We start from the raw sequence: 18,182 nt of genomic DNA on the forward strand, positions 1-18,182 counted from the left end.
ATTTTCACTGCACTTTGAGCCTGCCAGCTAATATACAGACCCTCCGTTAATGATGCGTGAACCAAAATAATTGATCCAGATGAACACCAAAATGTGTGGGTGCATCTCTAACCATGTTTGAAATTCTAAGTTCTATTGAATTTACTGGGGAAAAAAAAATAACAGAAGTTTATTTTGGTATTTGTGATGATATCTTCTTTTTATCTCTTCTCAAGTACCATCAGATATCCCTGCTTATGTAAATTTTGTCACTTCAGTTTCTAAATGGATCAAGGAAGTGTGAAAAATGCCATCACGGAGAAAACATCCTGTTTCCTTTTAATATTGGAATGTCTCTTGTTTTCAGGTAGCACTGCTAGTACAGCTGTTTACTGTGATTGGCTTGGTCCATGGCTTGGTGTGCCCTGTCCTGAGGGCACTAACAAAACTATGCATAAAGGACAGTGGAAGCTGATGGTATGGTATGCCCAAGAGTCTTCTGTGCCTGGAACATTCACAGCTAGTGGGCTTTGTGCTTGGTCAAGTGCCCACATCTTTAAATATAAATACGTATGTGTATTCACACACACACACACAAAATGTAATTTTAAAAACCAATTTGTCTCAGTCTCCTTAAGCATTGATTACTGACTTAATTAAATTCTTTTAATTTCAGATACTAATTTAGTGTGATTATTTTAACATATTTCAGATGCTTTACCCAAAGAAAACATGCACACATAGGGTTATTGCACATGATGCTCCTATACTTACACTCATCCTATTTAAAACACCACCAGTGTGGGTTTAATTAATTTCATATTATTTCCCCATCTTCCTGGGATTATACATCTACTTATTTAGATTCCTTCCAGGGGTTTCAGTAATAATGTTCCTTGAATTTTCTTGGCATTGGATAATCTTTACGAACCCACAAGTGAAAACAGTGTCTCTCAGAATAGCTGAGGTTAAAGGTTCTGAGTTGTAGACGCTTGGGGTTTTGCTTGATTTTTCCAAAGTGATTCAGATCTGAGTCATTGGATGGGAGTCAAGTTGAATTTTCTGTTTAAGGGTTAAACTTCACTTAGTTATTGAAATTGAACTTCTTTCCCAAAAATGCCTTCCACAGTAACTTCACGTACATTTTCTTTGCAATCTGGTGTCTCTCCACCAAACGAATTCTTTGTAGAATGTTGCTTAGGCAACATCACACACCCTTTAGTTGATTATTGTGTTATATTGACTTGGTTTGTTATTGGAACATCCCACGCTGCTGTTCTTCCTACACGTGTGCTATATAGACCCTCTTTTCAAGCCCTGAGCAGTCATTCCTATTCTTGGTACAGTTCCCTCTTTTTCTAGCACTGTTTGGCTTACTCACTATTTCATGTGTGAAAACCAACTATGTATTCTGTTAAATTCATCCTTTCTTTATAACTGCCATTTGTCCTTTGTATTGATTCTCTCTCTCAAAATCATAATGGGCTCATGATCTTTCAATAACTCACTTGTTCCATTTAACCATAATTTTATTTTGCTTTTGATGCTCAAATACATAATCACAGTTTGGCCAGTAGGAATCCCTGTAGGCAGATTCCTTTGTCCATCTTGCATTGTCCCTGACATTTTTGAAAGGATTCTAGTTTTCTCGTAACAGCTGGATGTTTCACAGCTGTTTCGTGCTTCCTGCCCTGTGAACTGGAATTAGGTTACTTCCAAGGAGTCCTCTTTTTTCATAGTGGAAAATTGGAGCATAGGCCAGAATCTGAGCACTGGGGGCACACATGAAAGTTAGTAGTGGATCAGAGGGCTACCATTGAGTGGTTGAAAGATCTGCCTTTTGGAGGTTATGGGTTCCTACTGTTTTTTTTCCCCCCAGTTTGACTTATCGTGCTTCTATCCTCTAGTTTTCTTATGGTATGAGATTGTATCTACCACCAAGAATTTCTAGTGCACTGGCCACAAGTTATTTTGTTGTGGAAAGATAGATTCATCTGGATAAGGGAAATGCTTAATTTAGATTGCTGACAGGTTGGTGGAAGGAGTCAAATGAAGACTTGGGCACTGGATAGTGGCACCAGGGTATAATCTGTCTTCTAGAACCCTCTTTCATGGCTCCAGTCAGCCCACTCTTTTCTCCCTGGTACCCTGTGAATGCCAATGATTGTATTCTGTCGTCTGTCAGAAATTGCAGCTGGAGAAATGAGTGCCATGTTCACTTCCCCTTGCCCGGATCCTTCTCCAGACCAAAGCCCTCCCTCTTCACTTCAGGGTCTGCAGGGTGAGTGGCCTGACAAGCTCTTGAGGTCAGTGAGGCTTGATTTCCCCAGATCCTTAGGAAGGGTCTAGATTCTGCTTTCTCTTGTGCTTGTGGGTTAACAGAGATGGCCAGATCACGTTTAACTTGTTTGTCCCAAATATCGTGGAAACTTGAAACTGTTCCAGAACCGTCACTTTGCCCTCAGTGGAAAACTTAAGTATAGATTACTTTCCTGGATGAAGATGCGGGCACAAAACAGGCCTGACCCTGCTATTATTCACACGAACCCAGGCGAAGTGGAGATCAGCATAAATTGTGTATAAATTCAGTTAAGTGGAGAACTTGTTCACGGGCGTGGCGGTGCTCATGGTGTTGTTATGTTGTGCAGAAACTCACAGTATACGGTCATTCACTGATAGCATCTTAAGACTCATTGCTTATCTCTCCTGGACCTGCTACAGAAAACGGTATCTGCAAAATGTTTCTAAGAATATTCTGTTCAAATATCAAAGTGCTTCAGGTAATTTCAGTAAAGTGAGTGTATTGGTTTTCTATTGTGTAATAAACACATTACCACCACATACTTACTAGCTTATTACCTCACAGTCTCTGTAGTTTCAAAGTCCAAGCGTGGCATAGTTGGTTTCTTTGCTCTCAGTCTGAAATCAAGGTGATGGCTGTGGTTGTCTCACCTGAGGCTCAGGATCCTTTTACAGGCTCACTAGTTTTTGGGAGAACTCATGTTCTTGTGATTGTAGGACAGTGGTCCCTGTTTTCCTGTTGATTGTCAGGCAGTGACTACCCTCAGCCCTTAGAGGCTTCTCCCTATCCACCCAGTTCTCCAGTTCTCGGCTGTGTGGCCCCCATAGGCAGTTCACAGCATGAAATGTAAACACCTCTGACTTTCTCTTCTGCAGCCAATTAGAGAAAATACTGCTTTTAGCGGGTTCACCTGATTTGGTTAGGCCCACCAAGGGTAATCTCCCATTTGGCATTTCACATAAAAGAATCATGGAAGTGATCTCTCATCATGTTCACTCCCCAAGGAGAGGGCATTATTCTAAGGCAAAAAAGAGCATTGAATGTCATTGTAGAATTCTCCCTATCACAATGAACCTGTAGTTTATTGATAGCATTTTATGAATATATATATATGTTCATATATGTATATTATTTTTGTTGATAGCATTTTATGAATATATATATATGTTCATATATGTATATTATTTTTGTTGATAGCATTTTATGAATATATATATGTTCATATATGTATATTATTTTTGTTGATAGCATTTTATGAATATATATTTGTTCGTATGTGTATATTTATTATTTTTATGTCAAGATTGCTGGGTTTTTTTGATGGTACATTTTAGTGAATACATGTTTCAGAACTTCAGCTTTTTTTAACACGAGAACATGAAGACTGATGATTTGGATAAATCTTCTTAAATATGATTCATTAATCCAACAGAACTTTATTGAGCTTTACTGTGGGCCGGGTGCTGAGCGATGCACTATAAGAAATGAATGCTGTAGTTCCCGTCGTGGCTCAATGGTTACCGAATCCAACAAGGAACCGCGAGGTTGCAGGTTCGATCCTGGCCTTGCTTAGTGGGTTAAGGATCTGGCGTTGCTGTGAGCTGTGGTGTAGGTTGCAGACGCAGCTTGGATCCCGAGTTGCTGTGGCCTAGGCTGGCGGCTACATCTGCAATTAGACCCCTAGTCTGGGAACCTCCATATGTCATGGGAATGGCCCTAGAAAAGGAAAAAAGACCAAAAAAAAGAAAGAAAAAAAAAGAGAAAAGGGTGTTGCAATAATAAGCATTATCCTTGCTTACATGGGACTGCAGAAAATACCGAGTCTTGGAGTTCCCATAGTGGCATAGCAGAAACGAAAATAACTAGTATCCATGAGGATGCAGGTTCGATTCCTGGCCTCGCTCAGTGGGTTAAAGATCCGTTATTGCCGTGAGCGGTGTTGTAGGTTGCAGTCACAGCTTGGATTCCTCATTGCTGTGGCTGTGGTGTAGGCTGGCAGCTGTAGCTCCAATTCGACCCCTAGCTTGGGAACTTCCATCCTGAAAAAAAAAAAAAAAAAAAGATAACAAGTCTCAAATGTGTTCTTCTGATGGGTTGCCTGGAAAGTACAATACTTTGCAAACCACTGTGGGATATTGAAAAATTTTTAAGTTATCATATGAGTTAGGAACTAACTAGAAAGAAATATGTATGAATGTAGTAAGTCAAATCCCAAAGGCATGTGTCTGTACAGGTATACCGTTTCCCTGGAATTTTTTTCACATTAATAATTGTTTTCTATTTGTATTTAGTCACTTGCTACTAGGTGGCAAAAATGATAAATGTGAAATGAGTAAGAGTGGGTTTTTTTGTTTTGGCTTTTTAGGACCTCATTCCCGGAATGTGGAGGTTCCCAGGCTAGGGGTCGAATCAGAGCTACAGCTGCTGGCCTATGCCACAGCGACTCGGGATCCTAGCCGAGTCTGTGACCTACACCACAGCTCAAGCAATGCTGGATCCCCGGCCCACTGAGCGAGGCCAGGGATCAAACCCAAATCCTCATGGATACTAGTCGGATTCATTTCGACTGGGAACTCCAAAAATGTTTAACTTTAGAAAATTTTGTTACAATGCTTTTTTCTCTTAAAAGATAGGATTAGGCTGCTTTTTTTTTTTTTTCCTGTCTAAATAACTTTGAGAAGCTGGTTTCCACTGGTGTGTTGTTTGTACTGTTTTTTACAATTATCAAGTGCATCTATTAAATAAGTAACTACTTGATTGAAAACATGTTAATGTAGGGCCCTTAATTAAGGCATGAGAAAGAAGATAAGGCTTTAATCACAGTAGATTCTGTAATAACTTCTTTAACAGAATTATCGAAATTTCCAAGTACCTTTGTTTCTTAAAGTTAACGAACAACCTTGTGGATATTAGTTTTGCTAGAGTTGGCAGCATGAAATGAAGCAATGACAGGTTAATGTGAATTTATCTGATTTCATAAACTGGTTAAGAAGTAAATTTATTCTTTTAGCTTTGAGGTGCCCTTACAGCTCTTCTTTCCTCTGCTGACACGTTGAAGAGACATTTGTCATTTAACCCTTGCTTTTTTTTTTTTTTTTTTTGACCGTGGCTGTGCAGGTATACTTGTGCTACAGTGTTAGACTTCATAGTAAAATTTCCCTATATATTTGGAGTTTTTCCCCATATATTTCCTCATGGATATGACAAAAAGTTTTTCTATATGATAAAGCCTAATTTACTAAGGTAGTTCAAAGACCTTGAATAAAAATATAGAATGCAGAGCTAAGTAGAATGTTGTGTTAGCTCTGAATTCTCCTTGGTAAAACTAAAAATTTTCCGTGGTGTTTATGCTGGTGCTGCTTTCAAGGACAGGGTTGGAGTTCACACAGGGTCGGTATTTCCCCATTGTTCTTATATCCATTCAGCCCCATTCATATCTTTTTACATTATTATTTCAAACATTTATCACCTTGCTCAATTTATATATGTATGTGTAAATTTCCTTTTAAGTTAATTAAGAAATTCTTGGGAGTTCCTGTCGTTGCGCAGTAGAAACGAATCCAACTAGGAATCATGAAGTTGCGGGTTCAATTCCTGGCCTTGCTCCATGGGTTAAGGATCTGGCGTTGCTGTGAGCTGTGGTGTAGGTCACAGACACGTTTGACCCCTAGCCTGGGAACCTCCATATGCCTCCGGTGTGGCCCTAGAAAGACAAAAGGACGAAAAGAAAAAAAAAGAAATTCTTAATATTTTATAACCAAAACACAGAGATTAGCTTCTTCCTGAAAGTATCACAGTGAATTCAGAGACCCATAACTTGATCCCCTTGGTTTGTGTTTTTCCTTTTCTGAGCCATACTTTATAGTATCCGTGTACAGATCTTGCATATTTTTGTTGGATTTATCATTAAATATTTTATATTTAAAGCTGTTGTGAATGGTTTTTCTTTTAAATTTTTAAAAAAATTTTTTAGTTTTTTTGTCTTTTTTTGTCCTTTTTTAGGGCCGCACGCATGGCATATGGAGGTTCCCAGGCTAGGGGTCCAATCAGAGCTGTAACCGCTGGCCTGTCCCACAGCCACAGCAATGCCAGATCTGATCCGCATCTGCAAGCTACACCACAGCTCATCTCACTTCAATGCCGATTCTTAACTCACTGAGTGAGGCCAGGGATTGAACCCACAACCTCATGGTTCCTAGTTGGATTTGTTTCCACTGCTCCACAATGGGAACTCTGTAAATGGTTTTTTAATTAAAATTTCTGATTGTTGCTAGTTTCTAGAAATTCAAATTTTTTTAAAATATTTGATCTTGTACTCTAGATAAACTTATTAATTCTAGTGGGTTTTTTTTTTTTCGATTTTTTAACATAGATGATGATGGCTTCTGTGAATAAATTTATTTCTGCCTTTCCAATGTGAATTTTTAAAAGTTTCTCTTTCTTTACCTTGTGGCATTGTCTAGAACTTGTAAAACAATATTGAATGCACATAATGAGAGTGGACATCCTTTATTTTTTCCTATTCTTAGGAGAAAGGCTTTCAATTTCTCACCCTTTACTTTTGTCTTAGCTGTAGTTGTTGATTTTCTTTTTTCTTTTTTGGGCTGCACCTGTGGCGTGTGGAGGTTCCCAGGCTAGGGGTCGAATCAGAGCTGCAGCTGCTGGCCTATGCCACAGCTACAGCAACTTGGAATCTGAGCTGCATCTGTGACCTATGCTGCAACTTGCAGCATCACCAGATCCTTAACCCAGTAAGTGATATTGGGGATTGAACCTGTATTCTCATGTGTATTAGTTGGGTTCTTAACCCACTGAGCCACAACAGGAACTCTTTTTTTTTTTTTTTGTCTTTTTGCCTTTTCCAGTTTCCAGGCTAGGGGTCAAATCGGAGCTGTAGCCACCCGCCCATGCCAGAGTGCCAGAGCCACAGCAAGCAATGCGGAATCTGAGCCCCGTCTGCGAACCACAGCACAGCTCACGGCAACGCCAGATCCTCAACCCACCGAGCAAGACCAGGAATTGAATCCACAACCCCATGGCTCCTAGTTGGATTCCTCAACCACTGCACCATGACGGGAACTCCAGGAACTCCTTTTTTTAAAAATTAAAAAAAAAATTTATTGTTCATTTATGATGTTTGGCAATTTCTGCTGTACAGCAAAGTAACCCAGTCATTCATATATATATATATATATATGTAATTTTTTTCACATTATCCTCCATTATGTTTCATCTCAAGTGATCAGATACAGTTCCTTGGGCTTATTTATTTTTTTAAAAAATTATCTTTTTTCTTCTTTTTTTCCTGATGCCTTTGATCAGGTTTAGGAGATTTTCTTCTATGAGTTTGTGTTATTACTGAATCTTCTGTGATGATCATATGGTTAAAAAAATTTTATTGGTTCTTTGTTGCTGCATAACATATTACTCCAAAACTTATCATCTTAAAACAGCTTGTATTGTTTTATATAACAGTTATATGGGTTTAGAATCCAGGGCTCTTTAGCTTGGTGCCTATGGCTCCAGAGTCTCTTATCCAGTTAAGCTGCAGGCCAGGGCTGTGGTCACACTTGAAGGCTCTACTCATGTGATTGTTAGCAGGCCTCAGTCTTCCAGGAATATGTCTCTCCACAGAGCTACCTCCTGACATGGCAGCTGGCTTTCCCCTGGGATGGTGATCTAAGAGAAGGGGAATGGGGGTGGGAGCATACCAGTGCAGAAGCCACAGTCTTTTAATTTTTTTTAAGTGGAAACATTTTATTTTCTTATGTATTTTTTATTTCCACTGTACAGCATTGGGACCAAGTTACACATACATATATACGTAATTTTTTCTCCCATTGTCATGCTCCGTTGTAAGTATCTAGACATAGTTCCCAGTGCTACACAGCAGGATCTCATTGTAAATCCATTCCATGAGCAATAGTTTGCATCCATTGATCCCAAGCTCCCGATCCTTCCCACTCCCTCCCCCTCCCCCCGGGCAACCACATGTCTATTCTCCAAGTCCGTGATTTTCAGTCCTTTCTCAGAAGTGATGCCCATGATTTCTGCCATATTCTGTTTATAGGATGTAAGTCAACAAGTACAGCTCACACTTAAGATCTGTGGATTTAGTAAGCATGTGAATACCTGAAAGTGGCCTTCACTGGGAGCCGTTTTAGAGATTGCCCAACATTGTATATTAAAGTGGCGAATCACACATTTTTGAATATTAAGCCAATCTTGCTTTCTTGGGATTAATACTACTTTTTCATTACTTATTGTCCTTTTTATATATTATTGGATTCAGTTTGTTAACAATGTGCCAATAATTTTGGCATCTGTATTCATGAGAGATATTGATCTGTAGTTTTCTTATAATGTTTTTGTCTGGCTTTGGTGTTGGAATGCTGGCTTTATATAATGAGTTGGAAAGTATCCCTTCCTCTTCAATTTTTTGGAAGGGGCTTCTGTGAAATTGATGTTACTTTTTCCTTAAATGCTTGGTTTACTTCACCTGTAATTTTGTCTGGTTCTGCAATTTCTTTCTGATAAGATTTTTTGTTAGACCTTCAATTTCTTTAATACACATAGGCCTCTTCAAGTCATCTATGTTTTTTCAAGTGAGCTTTGATAGTTTTTGTCTTTGAAGGAATTTGTTTCATCTAAGTTGCTGAACTTATTGGCATAAAGTTGTTGACACTCTGTAGAATCTGTATTGATACCGCCACTCTCATTTCTTTTATTGGCAATGTATGTTTTTTACCTTTTTGTTTGTTTGTTTGGGCTGTGCCTGTGGCATGTGGAAGTTCCTGGGGCAGGCACTGAACCTGTGCTACAGCTGTGACCTGAGCCAATGCAGTGACAATACTGGATCCTTAACCTTCTGTGCCGCAAAGGAACTCTTGTTTTTTTACCTGTTTATTCTTAACAGTCTGGCTAGAGGTGTATCAAATTTTTTATCTTCTCTGAACATTAGCTTTCAGTTTCATTGATTTTCTTTGTTTGCCATTTTCTACTTCATTTATTTCCATGGTGATATTTTTTCATTATTTCTCTGCTTATTTTAGGTTTTCAATTTTTCTAGTAAGGTGCAATCTTAATGATTTTGGACCTTTTTTTTTCTTTCTGCTATATGCATTTAGTATTATAAATTTTCCTACAGCTAAAGTACTATTTAAGCTGTATCTGCCATTTTGACATTCTGTGGTACTGTTTTCATTTAGTTCAAGATACTTTCTGATTCTCCTTTTGTATTGCTTAGTTTCCAAATATTTGGTGTTTTGCTTCTTTTTTAAAATGCTTTTCTCTCTCTGGCTCCTTTTAAAGATATTCTTTATCACTGATTTTAAGCAATTTGATTTTAATGTGCCTTCATCTTATTTTCTTTGTAGTTCTTGTGTTTAAGGTTCATTGACTCCTTAGGCTTATGTATTTACATAATTCAGTGGTGTGAGTAGTTTCAAATCCATATCACATCTGTTGCCTCTTGCTTCCACATCTGCAAGAGGAACACATAAACTCTTAAAAATTTTGAGTGAATCTAATCTTGTGATCAATTATTAGTTTTTTTTTTTTAGGGCCACACCCATGGCATATGGAGGTTCCCAGGCTAGGGGTTGAATTGGAGCTGCAGCTGCTGGCCTATGCCTCAGCCACAGCCATAGCAACGTCAGATCCAAACTGTATCAGCGACCTATATCACAGCTCATGTCAATGCCAGATCCTTAACCCACTGAGCAAGGCCAGTGATCGAACCCACGTCCTCATGGTTACTAGTTGAGTTCGTTACCACTGAGCCATGACGGGAACTCAAATTATTAGTTTTCGATCATGAGTAGAGCATTTACCTTAAGTCTTTCAAATGTATCTTCAGCAATTTTATGATGCTAAAATGTATGATGATATCCTTCTTACTTGATTTATTTAATACTCATCCTGTGCTTGGTAGTTGAGACACACATAGCACAAAGTTGATGCTTAGTATTTAATTCTTTTTGTTTCAAAAGCTTGGAAGAGCTTAATTTAATTATATACACTTTCTAAGTTTTAGTGTAAGTCAAACGTTTATTATACAATTCAAACAATGCAAGGGTGTGTAAAAAATTAGTAATTTCTTTTACCCTTTGTCCATTAAGTATCTGGCAGTACCTTTATGTTAACATTTTGGTGGGTTTCCTTCTATAGCTTTTTATGTGCTCCTACGCACACATACAAATATCTGTGTCCATGTGTATGTGTATTTGTATCTGTCTATATCTATCCATACCGATATCAACATTTCTTTCCTACATGGAATTGTCATATACATATTATTCAGACACTTCATATGTTTACTTTAACAAAATGGGATTTTCTTAGATGCCTTCTGTTTTCCTGCTTTTTAAAAATAGGGATGTGGAAACTTTTCACAAGAGGAAAAAAACTTTAAAAGTAATTTCAGAGTTATGTTTTCTCTAGAACACATAATAAAGTTACCTAGCTTTATAGCAAGCTAGGGGCCATAAAGTTACTTATAAAGAAAAATAAAGTCTCCAGAATATAGGGAGAATGAAAGAATTAGAACATAAAGTGGAAAACAGGGAGCAAAAGTCAGAGACTAAAATAAAATGAGAGAGGGGGCCAGACTGTGCAGGAAGAGAATGAGTGGAGAAATTGGGAAAGAAATAGGAAGGAGTTGAGGATTTCCCATCGTGGCTCAGCGGTTAATGAACCCAACTTGTATCCATAAAGGTGCGTGTTCAATCCTTGGCCTTGCTCAGTAGGTTAAGGATCCAGCGTTGCCGTGAGCTGTGGTGTAGGTCGCAGACTTGGCTCAGATCCTGCGTTGCTGTGGTAGGCTGCGGCTATAGCTCTGATTGAACCCCTATCCTGGGAACCTCCATATGCTGAGTATGGCCCTAAAAATAACAAAAAAAAAAAAAAAGAAGAGGTGAGTGGAACAATAGAAAAATTTTAAAATGTGTGTTATTCAGTGTTTTACAGTATTTTTCCTTTTCATCCATTAGTTTTTGTATTGGAAGAAACGTTTTCAACTTTCAGTATCTCTAACTATTAGCTTTTTTATAGTACTCATTCCAGTTTGGAGATGAAAAATGGGGTTAGATTTTAAGCTTATGTTCAAGTGTTAAAGTTTTGAAGAAACAGTGATCTTTTTCTCTAGCTGTGTTAGCTGCTTCCATGAACCATCAGTTAAAATGCCCAACTGATTTAGCTCAAGTGATTTTTAAAAAATTTTCATTAAGGCAGGTTATCTAATTTGTTAATGATTCAGAAATAATCTCATTTGCAGTCAGATGATAACATATGTGACAGAATTCAAGAATTACCTTAGGGCACTGGCAGTCCAGGCCTTCAGTTTCCTGTTTTAGAGATGGCATTTTTAGTGTCAGCCCTAAGCGAGAATAAGCGGAATGATTATGAGGGATTTTTCATATTGTGGCTTAAGCTGGTGTAGCTTTTCAGAATGTGACCTCTCGGGGTATTTCTTGAAATCTAAGTTGGCGTGCTTCCTAGGATAAGAAATCAGCATGTTTAGTGCTATGAAAGTTTCAGTGGAGAGCTCGGCGTTTAACTTCTCTTTTTTCCCCTGCAGATATGTGTCACAAAGATGTCTACACGGAACTGCCCGGGAATGGACTCAATGATCAAACCCTTGGACACAATTCCTGAGGATAAGAAAGTCAGGGTTCAGAGGACCCAGAGCACTTTTGACCCATTTGAGAAACCAGCTAATCAAGTCAAGAGGGTGCATTCCGAGAACAATGCTTGCATTAACTTTAAGACCTCCTCTGCTGGCAAAGAGTCTCCTAAAGTTCGGCGGCACTCCAGCCCCAGCTCGGTAAGTGCACTCTTCTCACTTCCCAGTGGGTGAACAGAGGTATGTCCCTCTTGTGATAGTGGCACGCTGTGCAGGAAGACAGCAGGTGGCTTTATCAGCACATTTTCATGCATGTTCTCCTTAGGGGTTGAATGTTTTTGGAAGAGAGCGAGAGCGCTGGCCCACGCATGTGCCAACTGTTGACAGACTCTGCATCAGCACCCAGCGACCCAATGAGAAATGATTCAACTTACTTATGGAAAAATTATTTTTTTCTAGTCGTTTCCATCTAGAGGAGTTTATAATTAAAAATCTTTGGGGGAGTTCCTATTGTGATGCAGTGGAAACGAATCCAGTTAGGAACCATGAGGTTGCAGGTTCTATCCCTGGCCTTGCTCATTGGGTTAAGGATCTGGCGTTGCCGTGAGCTGTGGTGTAGGTTCCAGACATGGCTCGGATCTGGCATTGCTCTGGCTGTGACATTGGCCATCGGCAGTAGCTCCAGTTCAACCTCTAGCCTGGGAACCTCCATGTGCCTCGGGTGCAGCCCTAAAAAAGACAAAAGCCAAAAAAACAAAAACAAAAACAAAAAAACCCCAAAAAAACCTTCTGGAATTTCAAACCCTTATAGAGGATTTTGAGCTTTACAGTGTTTGTGGGCCGTGAGGATGGTTTTGAATTGGGCAGATTCACAAAGAATTGCATTTCCGAATACATGTTAAAATGTGCTCACTTGTCTTACTCCAGTTTGTTTTCATTGACAATAGTTTAAAATTTAAGAGCTGGGCATTGAGATCTATCTTCTTGAAGAGAAATCCTATTCATCGCAATGAAATTTTCTAAATTCAAACCATATCAAGGCAAGTCTTGCTTTTTGACCTAAGGAGATATAAAGTTCTGAGATGATTGCTGCTTTTGATTGTAAAAATTTTACTGAAACTCATATTTGCAAGACTGGCCTGCGTTTCACATTGTAAAAGAAAAAAACCTTATAACCTTTTAAAATTAAGTAATTTTCAGATTTAAGCTATACTTAAAAACTTTTTACATAGATGGTCTAAGGAGAATGATAAGAGAACTTTGATTCTCTCTTTGCTAAGAAGCGTATTCGGTTTCACAAATTTTAAATATTAAATTCCATGAGGGCCAAGACAGAGCAAGAAATGTCAACAACTAGGAGAATATTGACACTTCAATTTAATTAAAGTATATGCTACTGCACAAATCTTATGTCACGTTTTGTGTTAATGAAGCTAAAATAAGTATTATTTTTTTTTTGTCTTTTGTCTTTTTTTTTGGTTGTTGTTGCTATTTCTTGGGCCGCTCCCGCGGCATATGGAGGTTCCCAGGCTAGGGGTCTAATTGGAGCTGTAGCCACCGGCCTACGCCACAGCCACAGCAACGCGGGATCCGAGCCGCGTCTGCAACCTACACCACAGCTCACGGCAACGCCGGATCGTTAACCCACTGAGCAAGGGCAGGGACTGAACCTGCAACCTCATGGTTCCTAGTCGGATTCGTTAACCACTGCGCCACGACGAGAACTCCTAAAATAAGTATTATTAATGTGACATTTGTGAGGAGAATTGATTATCTGGCTTTCCCCAAACTGGCCCATGTGATCGTGTCTGTGATTGTAGGGTAGTGTCCATTGAGGGCACAGAAACATCGCTAACTCCTGGGAAACTTTTATTTTTTATTTATTTATTTTTTTAATTTTTTTTGTCCTTTTAGGACTGAGTTCTCGGCACATGGAAGTTCCCAGGCTAGGGGTCTAATTGGAGCTGTTGCTGCCGGCCTACACCACAGCCACAGCAATGCAGGATCTAAGCTGTGTCTACAATCTGCACCACAGCTATAGCAATGCCAGATCCTTAACCCACTTGGCGAGGCCAAGGATCGAACCCGCAACCTCATGGTTCCTAGTCGGATTCGTTTCCACTTCTCCATGACGGGAACTCTGAGAAACTTTTAGATTTAGTGTCATTTAGAAGAAATGAAAGGAATTGTTGAGATGACTAAGCCTCTGTAATAGAAAGACAACTATACACATTTTACTGTATAGTTATCTTAATATGTCAACTTACATGATATATCAAAATTGGCACTTCAGATGTTACAGTGAGGCTTACTTATACTAAAAATTATTCACTGTTTATGTGAAAATCAGATTTGACTAGTTATCCTTCATTTTATTTGCAGTCCTAGTTAATATCCACTGGTACATTATTTCTTTTGTTGCTCAGATTATTCCTGCTTTGACCATTGAGAACTCTTTTAAGTTGGCCCCTGTGTGTTCTTTTGAGATGTCTTCATTCTTTTGTTTTTTGAGCACTCTCTGACTTTCTTGTCCTATAAATTGCTCTTAGCTTACATTGTATTTTTCCAGCCCCAGGCCAAGAATCAGCTATTTCTCCAAAGAGCCCAGTTTGCTTTTATTGGGCAATGGTATTTAGAAACCAAGATTGGGTGTGGGCTGTGCTGGCTGCTCCTGGGGATCATACAGCTTTAAAATTGGGGTTTATATCATAGTATAAATAATAGCAGTGGGGTTTTGATATTTATTTTTAATTTTTAATAAGGAATTAATTAAAATTCTTATCAAGGAAAGTTGAGACATCTGATATATTATGTGTCTCTCTCTTTAAAATTTTGTTTTTATTAAAGTAATGCTTGAACATAGATAAAAAAGTAAAGTAAGAGAGGACTCTGGGAAGATGGTAGTGGCATAGGTTTTGAAACCCCTCATGTAATTAGAACAACTAGTACAGTAAAACCAAAAGCAATGGATAATATCAATAACAAATGTAAGTGACAAGGTATCTCCATGAACCTCAAAATAGGAGTGAGGGGAACAAACCATAAGCAATTTTAAGAACAATGTGGTATCAGAAAGTGTGAGGAGGAAGCTCAGGGAAGACCAGGGGACTAGACTAGTCTCAGAACCAGGAAACCCCCAAATTGCCATCAGATACATGATGGTGGCTCACTGGACCATTCTTAGGGTAGCATCAGCACCTGGAAGGAGACTTTGATGGCTCCTGAGAATGGATGAGTGCACGGAGAACATGGAGTGTCTGTTCATCTTTGTCCCATGATTTTCTAGAATATCGAATTGAAGCACCTTTTCAGGACAAAGCCCTGCACCGAGTAGACTTCTGTGCAGAGCAGGTTCCCTAGGGGAAAAAGGAAAGAGAAGATCCAGAAAGAAATGTTGAAGCAAATAAGATGCAGAAATATCAATGTGTGTGAGATTGCCTCCCCTCCTCCTTTATGATAACAGAGAAAATTATTCTGTAAAGCTAGAAAAGCTGCTTTGGCCATACCCCCCTCAAACTACTGAACAATTCATTTTACTTGAAAATAACTCATGGAAAATTATTAGTTGAATCCCTTACAAAGCTATGAAAAAAAAAAGAGAGAGAAAGGAGTGAATAACATCGCCACAGTTAATGAAAGCAATCTAGAAAGAGGTAAAATGATCATTTTTGCAGATATCTGATGATCTATCTGGAATATTCAAAAGAATGAGAGGATATACTACAGACAAGGAGAGAAGTTAGCCGCATTGCAGGTTATAACATTCATATACAAAACCCAATAGATACCATTAGGAAAGCAATGAAGAGTTGGTGTCCAAAACAGGTAGATAAAGCGAATGACGGAGCATTTATTTTTCAGTGATTCCTGTATGAAATTCACCTCATGGTAATCTAGTCATTGATGAAGGGAAATTTCTCTTTTAGAAGTAGTCCCACTAATAAATCAAGTTAGGGTAATAGATTTAGGAGCCACCCTTTGGCAATCCCTGAAGAATTAGTACATCTAGGCAGTGATTATCAGTAGCTGCTAACATCATCAAAAGGGTGAGAGCCAGTTGTCATGATGTTCTGAAGGAAGTATGCAGTCAGTACCAGTAGGAATAGCTTGAATCTGAGCAAGCCTCTAGATGTAGGTACTGACTTACAGGGTACAAAGGAACATCATCAAGACAGGATTTCTTTGCTGTACTCCTATCCCCAACTACCTTTCTCCTACGTCTCGGCTTTAATTAATATACAGTATTTATAATCTTTTTAAAAAAATTCAGTTTTTTTTTTTTTTCTTTTTAGGGCCTCACCCATGGCATATGGAGGTTCCCAGGCTAGGGGTCAAATCAGAACTGTAGCTCTGCAGCCACAGGCAATGCCAGATCTGAGCCATACCTCTGACCTACACCACAGCTCATGGCAATGCCAGATTCTTAACCCACTGAGCGAGGCCAGGGATTGATCTGCATCCTCATGGATGCTAGACAGATCCATTTACACTGAGCCATGATGGGAACTCTTGTAGTATTTATTATCTTAAGAGGACATAAATACTGTTCTTAGTGTGGCCCCATAGTGTACTGTGATGAAATTTCTTTCCTTGCTCAACTTTTTGATTTTCCTAATTGTAATTGCCTCTTCTTTTCATATGTTGGTAACTAATTGAATTAATTAATAGAATTTTAGTCACACAGTGAGGCCCCAGACTATGTGATAAAACCAGAAAACTCCTCTGGAACAAATCAGAATTAGGTCATTTATCAGTGTTTCTTTCCCCTGAGATTGTGCTTATGATTCTGTTGCCCTAACCCAGTCTGGACTGTTTGATCTCCACATGGCTGTTAGGAGGTTACGCAAAGCTGATTGACCAGTCTAGTTTTTAGAGTATGTAAGCCTAAGCAGCATATGGAGATTCCCAGGCTAGAGGTCTAATCAGAGCTAATGCTGCCGGCCTACACTGCAGCCATAGCAGCGCAGGATCTGAGCCGCCTCTCTGACCTACACCACAGGTCATGGCAGCACTGGATCCTTAACCCACTGAGAGAGGTCAGGGATCAAAACCCTGCAACCTCATGGTTTCTAGTCGGATTTGCTTCCCCTGCACCCTGATGGGAACTCCATGCCTAGCTGCTCTTAACGTCAATTGATCAAGAAGGGCTCACAGCCTTTTCTGTGCTTCCTTTTTATTCAGTCTGACTCTTCAGACTGATTTTCACCATGCTTAGTGTCCCAGTTCTGAGCCTCTCAGGTTAAGCCTCGTCAGAGAATAAATCTCTGCCAGGACCAGGGCTGGGCAGGGTCTAGGGGAAAGGACTTGTTCCTAGATTCACTCCAACTTTTCATTTTGGTTTTAGCCCCTCCTTGAAGTTCAGCTTCCAATTCTTGAGTGTTTCTGGGCTTTTGAAGTTGGAATTGACTTATTTCTTATTGGTTTCCACCTTTGGTCATCATCCTTATCAGTGACCTCCTGTCCATTTGTCTCCCATCTCAAAATTTTTGTTTATTTCTTGTCTGTGATTTTCTCCTTATTCATTCTTTTTGGCCTGATGAGTTTATCATTTTAGTGCAGATTGGTAAGGACGAAAGAGAAATGCTTGTGTTCAAGTCCCTACTGTATTTAACTGGAAATGTCTACCGTTTCTCTATTATATTGCTAACTTCTTTTAGATCCTCTTTCTTGAGAGCTTTTTATTGGGTTTACCCTTTTCTGGTCCACCCTGACATGTCTTTCTTATATATCAGAGTGCTTGTATTACTTTATGTGGAAACTGCTTTGCTTTCTTTTCATTTTGGGAGTTTTTGCTTCCATTCAGTATGCCCTGGAAAAAGGTCTTTGCTCTTTCCTGCTCAAGCTGGAAATGGTTTCTTTTTTTCTTTTTATTCTTTTAGCGTGATGTCACAGTATTCTGTTTTATTCTGAGTCTTTTCTGCCTACTGCTTTTTTGTTCTCTCCTCTAATTTTATTAGACTTTTTTTCGTGGAAAGACCATTTTTCTTTGGATTCCTCATTGGGCGGAAAATGGAGGTGGTTACACTTCTTGGGATATATATATATATATATATATATGTCTCACAGCTTCTTTATTTGTTCATGTTTTGATGGACACTTAATGTTGCTTCCATATTTTGCCAACTTAAAATAATGCTACCATGAGTATTGGAGTCTATATATCATTTCAAATTAGTTTTTAGGTTTTTTTTCTTTCTTTCTTTTTTAAATTGCTATACCCAGGAGTGCAATTTCTGGATCATGTGGTAGTTATATTTTAGCTTTTAAAGGAACCTCCAT

General features: G+C 38.9%; 1 protein-coding gene across 2 annotated transcripts in view; it reads left to right on the top strand.

Moving 5' to 3' along the window:
* CDK14 (cyclin dependent kinase 14) overlaps window positions 1-18,182 on the top strand; it is a 619,947-nt gene that overhangs the window by 130,168 nt on the left and 471,597 nt on the right. For both annotated transcript variants that reach the window (XM_047751802.1, XM_047751803.1), the window contains one exon: window positions 11,859-12,104. In XM_047751802.1, the coding sequence (XP_047607758.1) occupies window positions 11,859-12,104 (246 nt within the window). The remainder of the gene's footprint in view (window positions 1-11,858; window positions 12,105-18,182) is intronic.

Source organism: Phacochoerus africanus, chromosome 11 (assembly GCF_016906955.1).
Source record: "Phacochoerus africanus isolate WHEZ1 chromosome 11, ROS_Pafr_v1, whole genome shotgun sequence".
NCBI classification, from domain to species: Eukaryota; Metazoa; Chordata; class Mammalia; order Artiodactyla; family Suidae; genus Phacochoerus; species Phacochoerus africanus.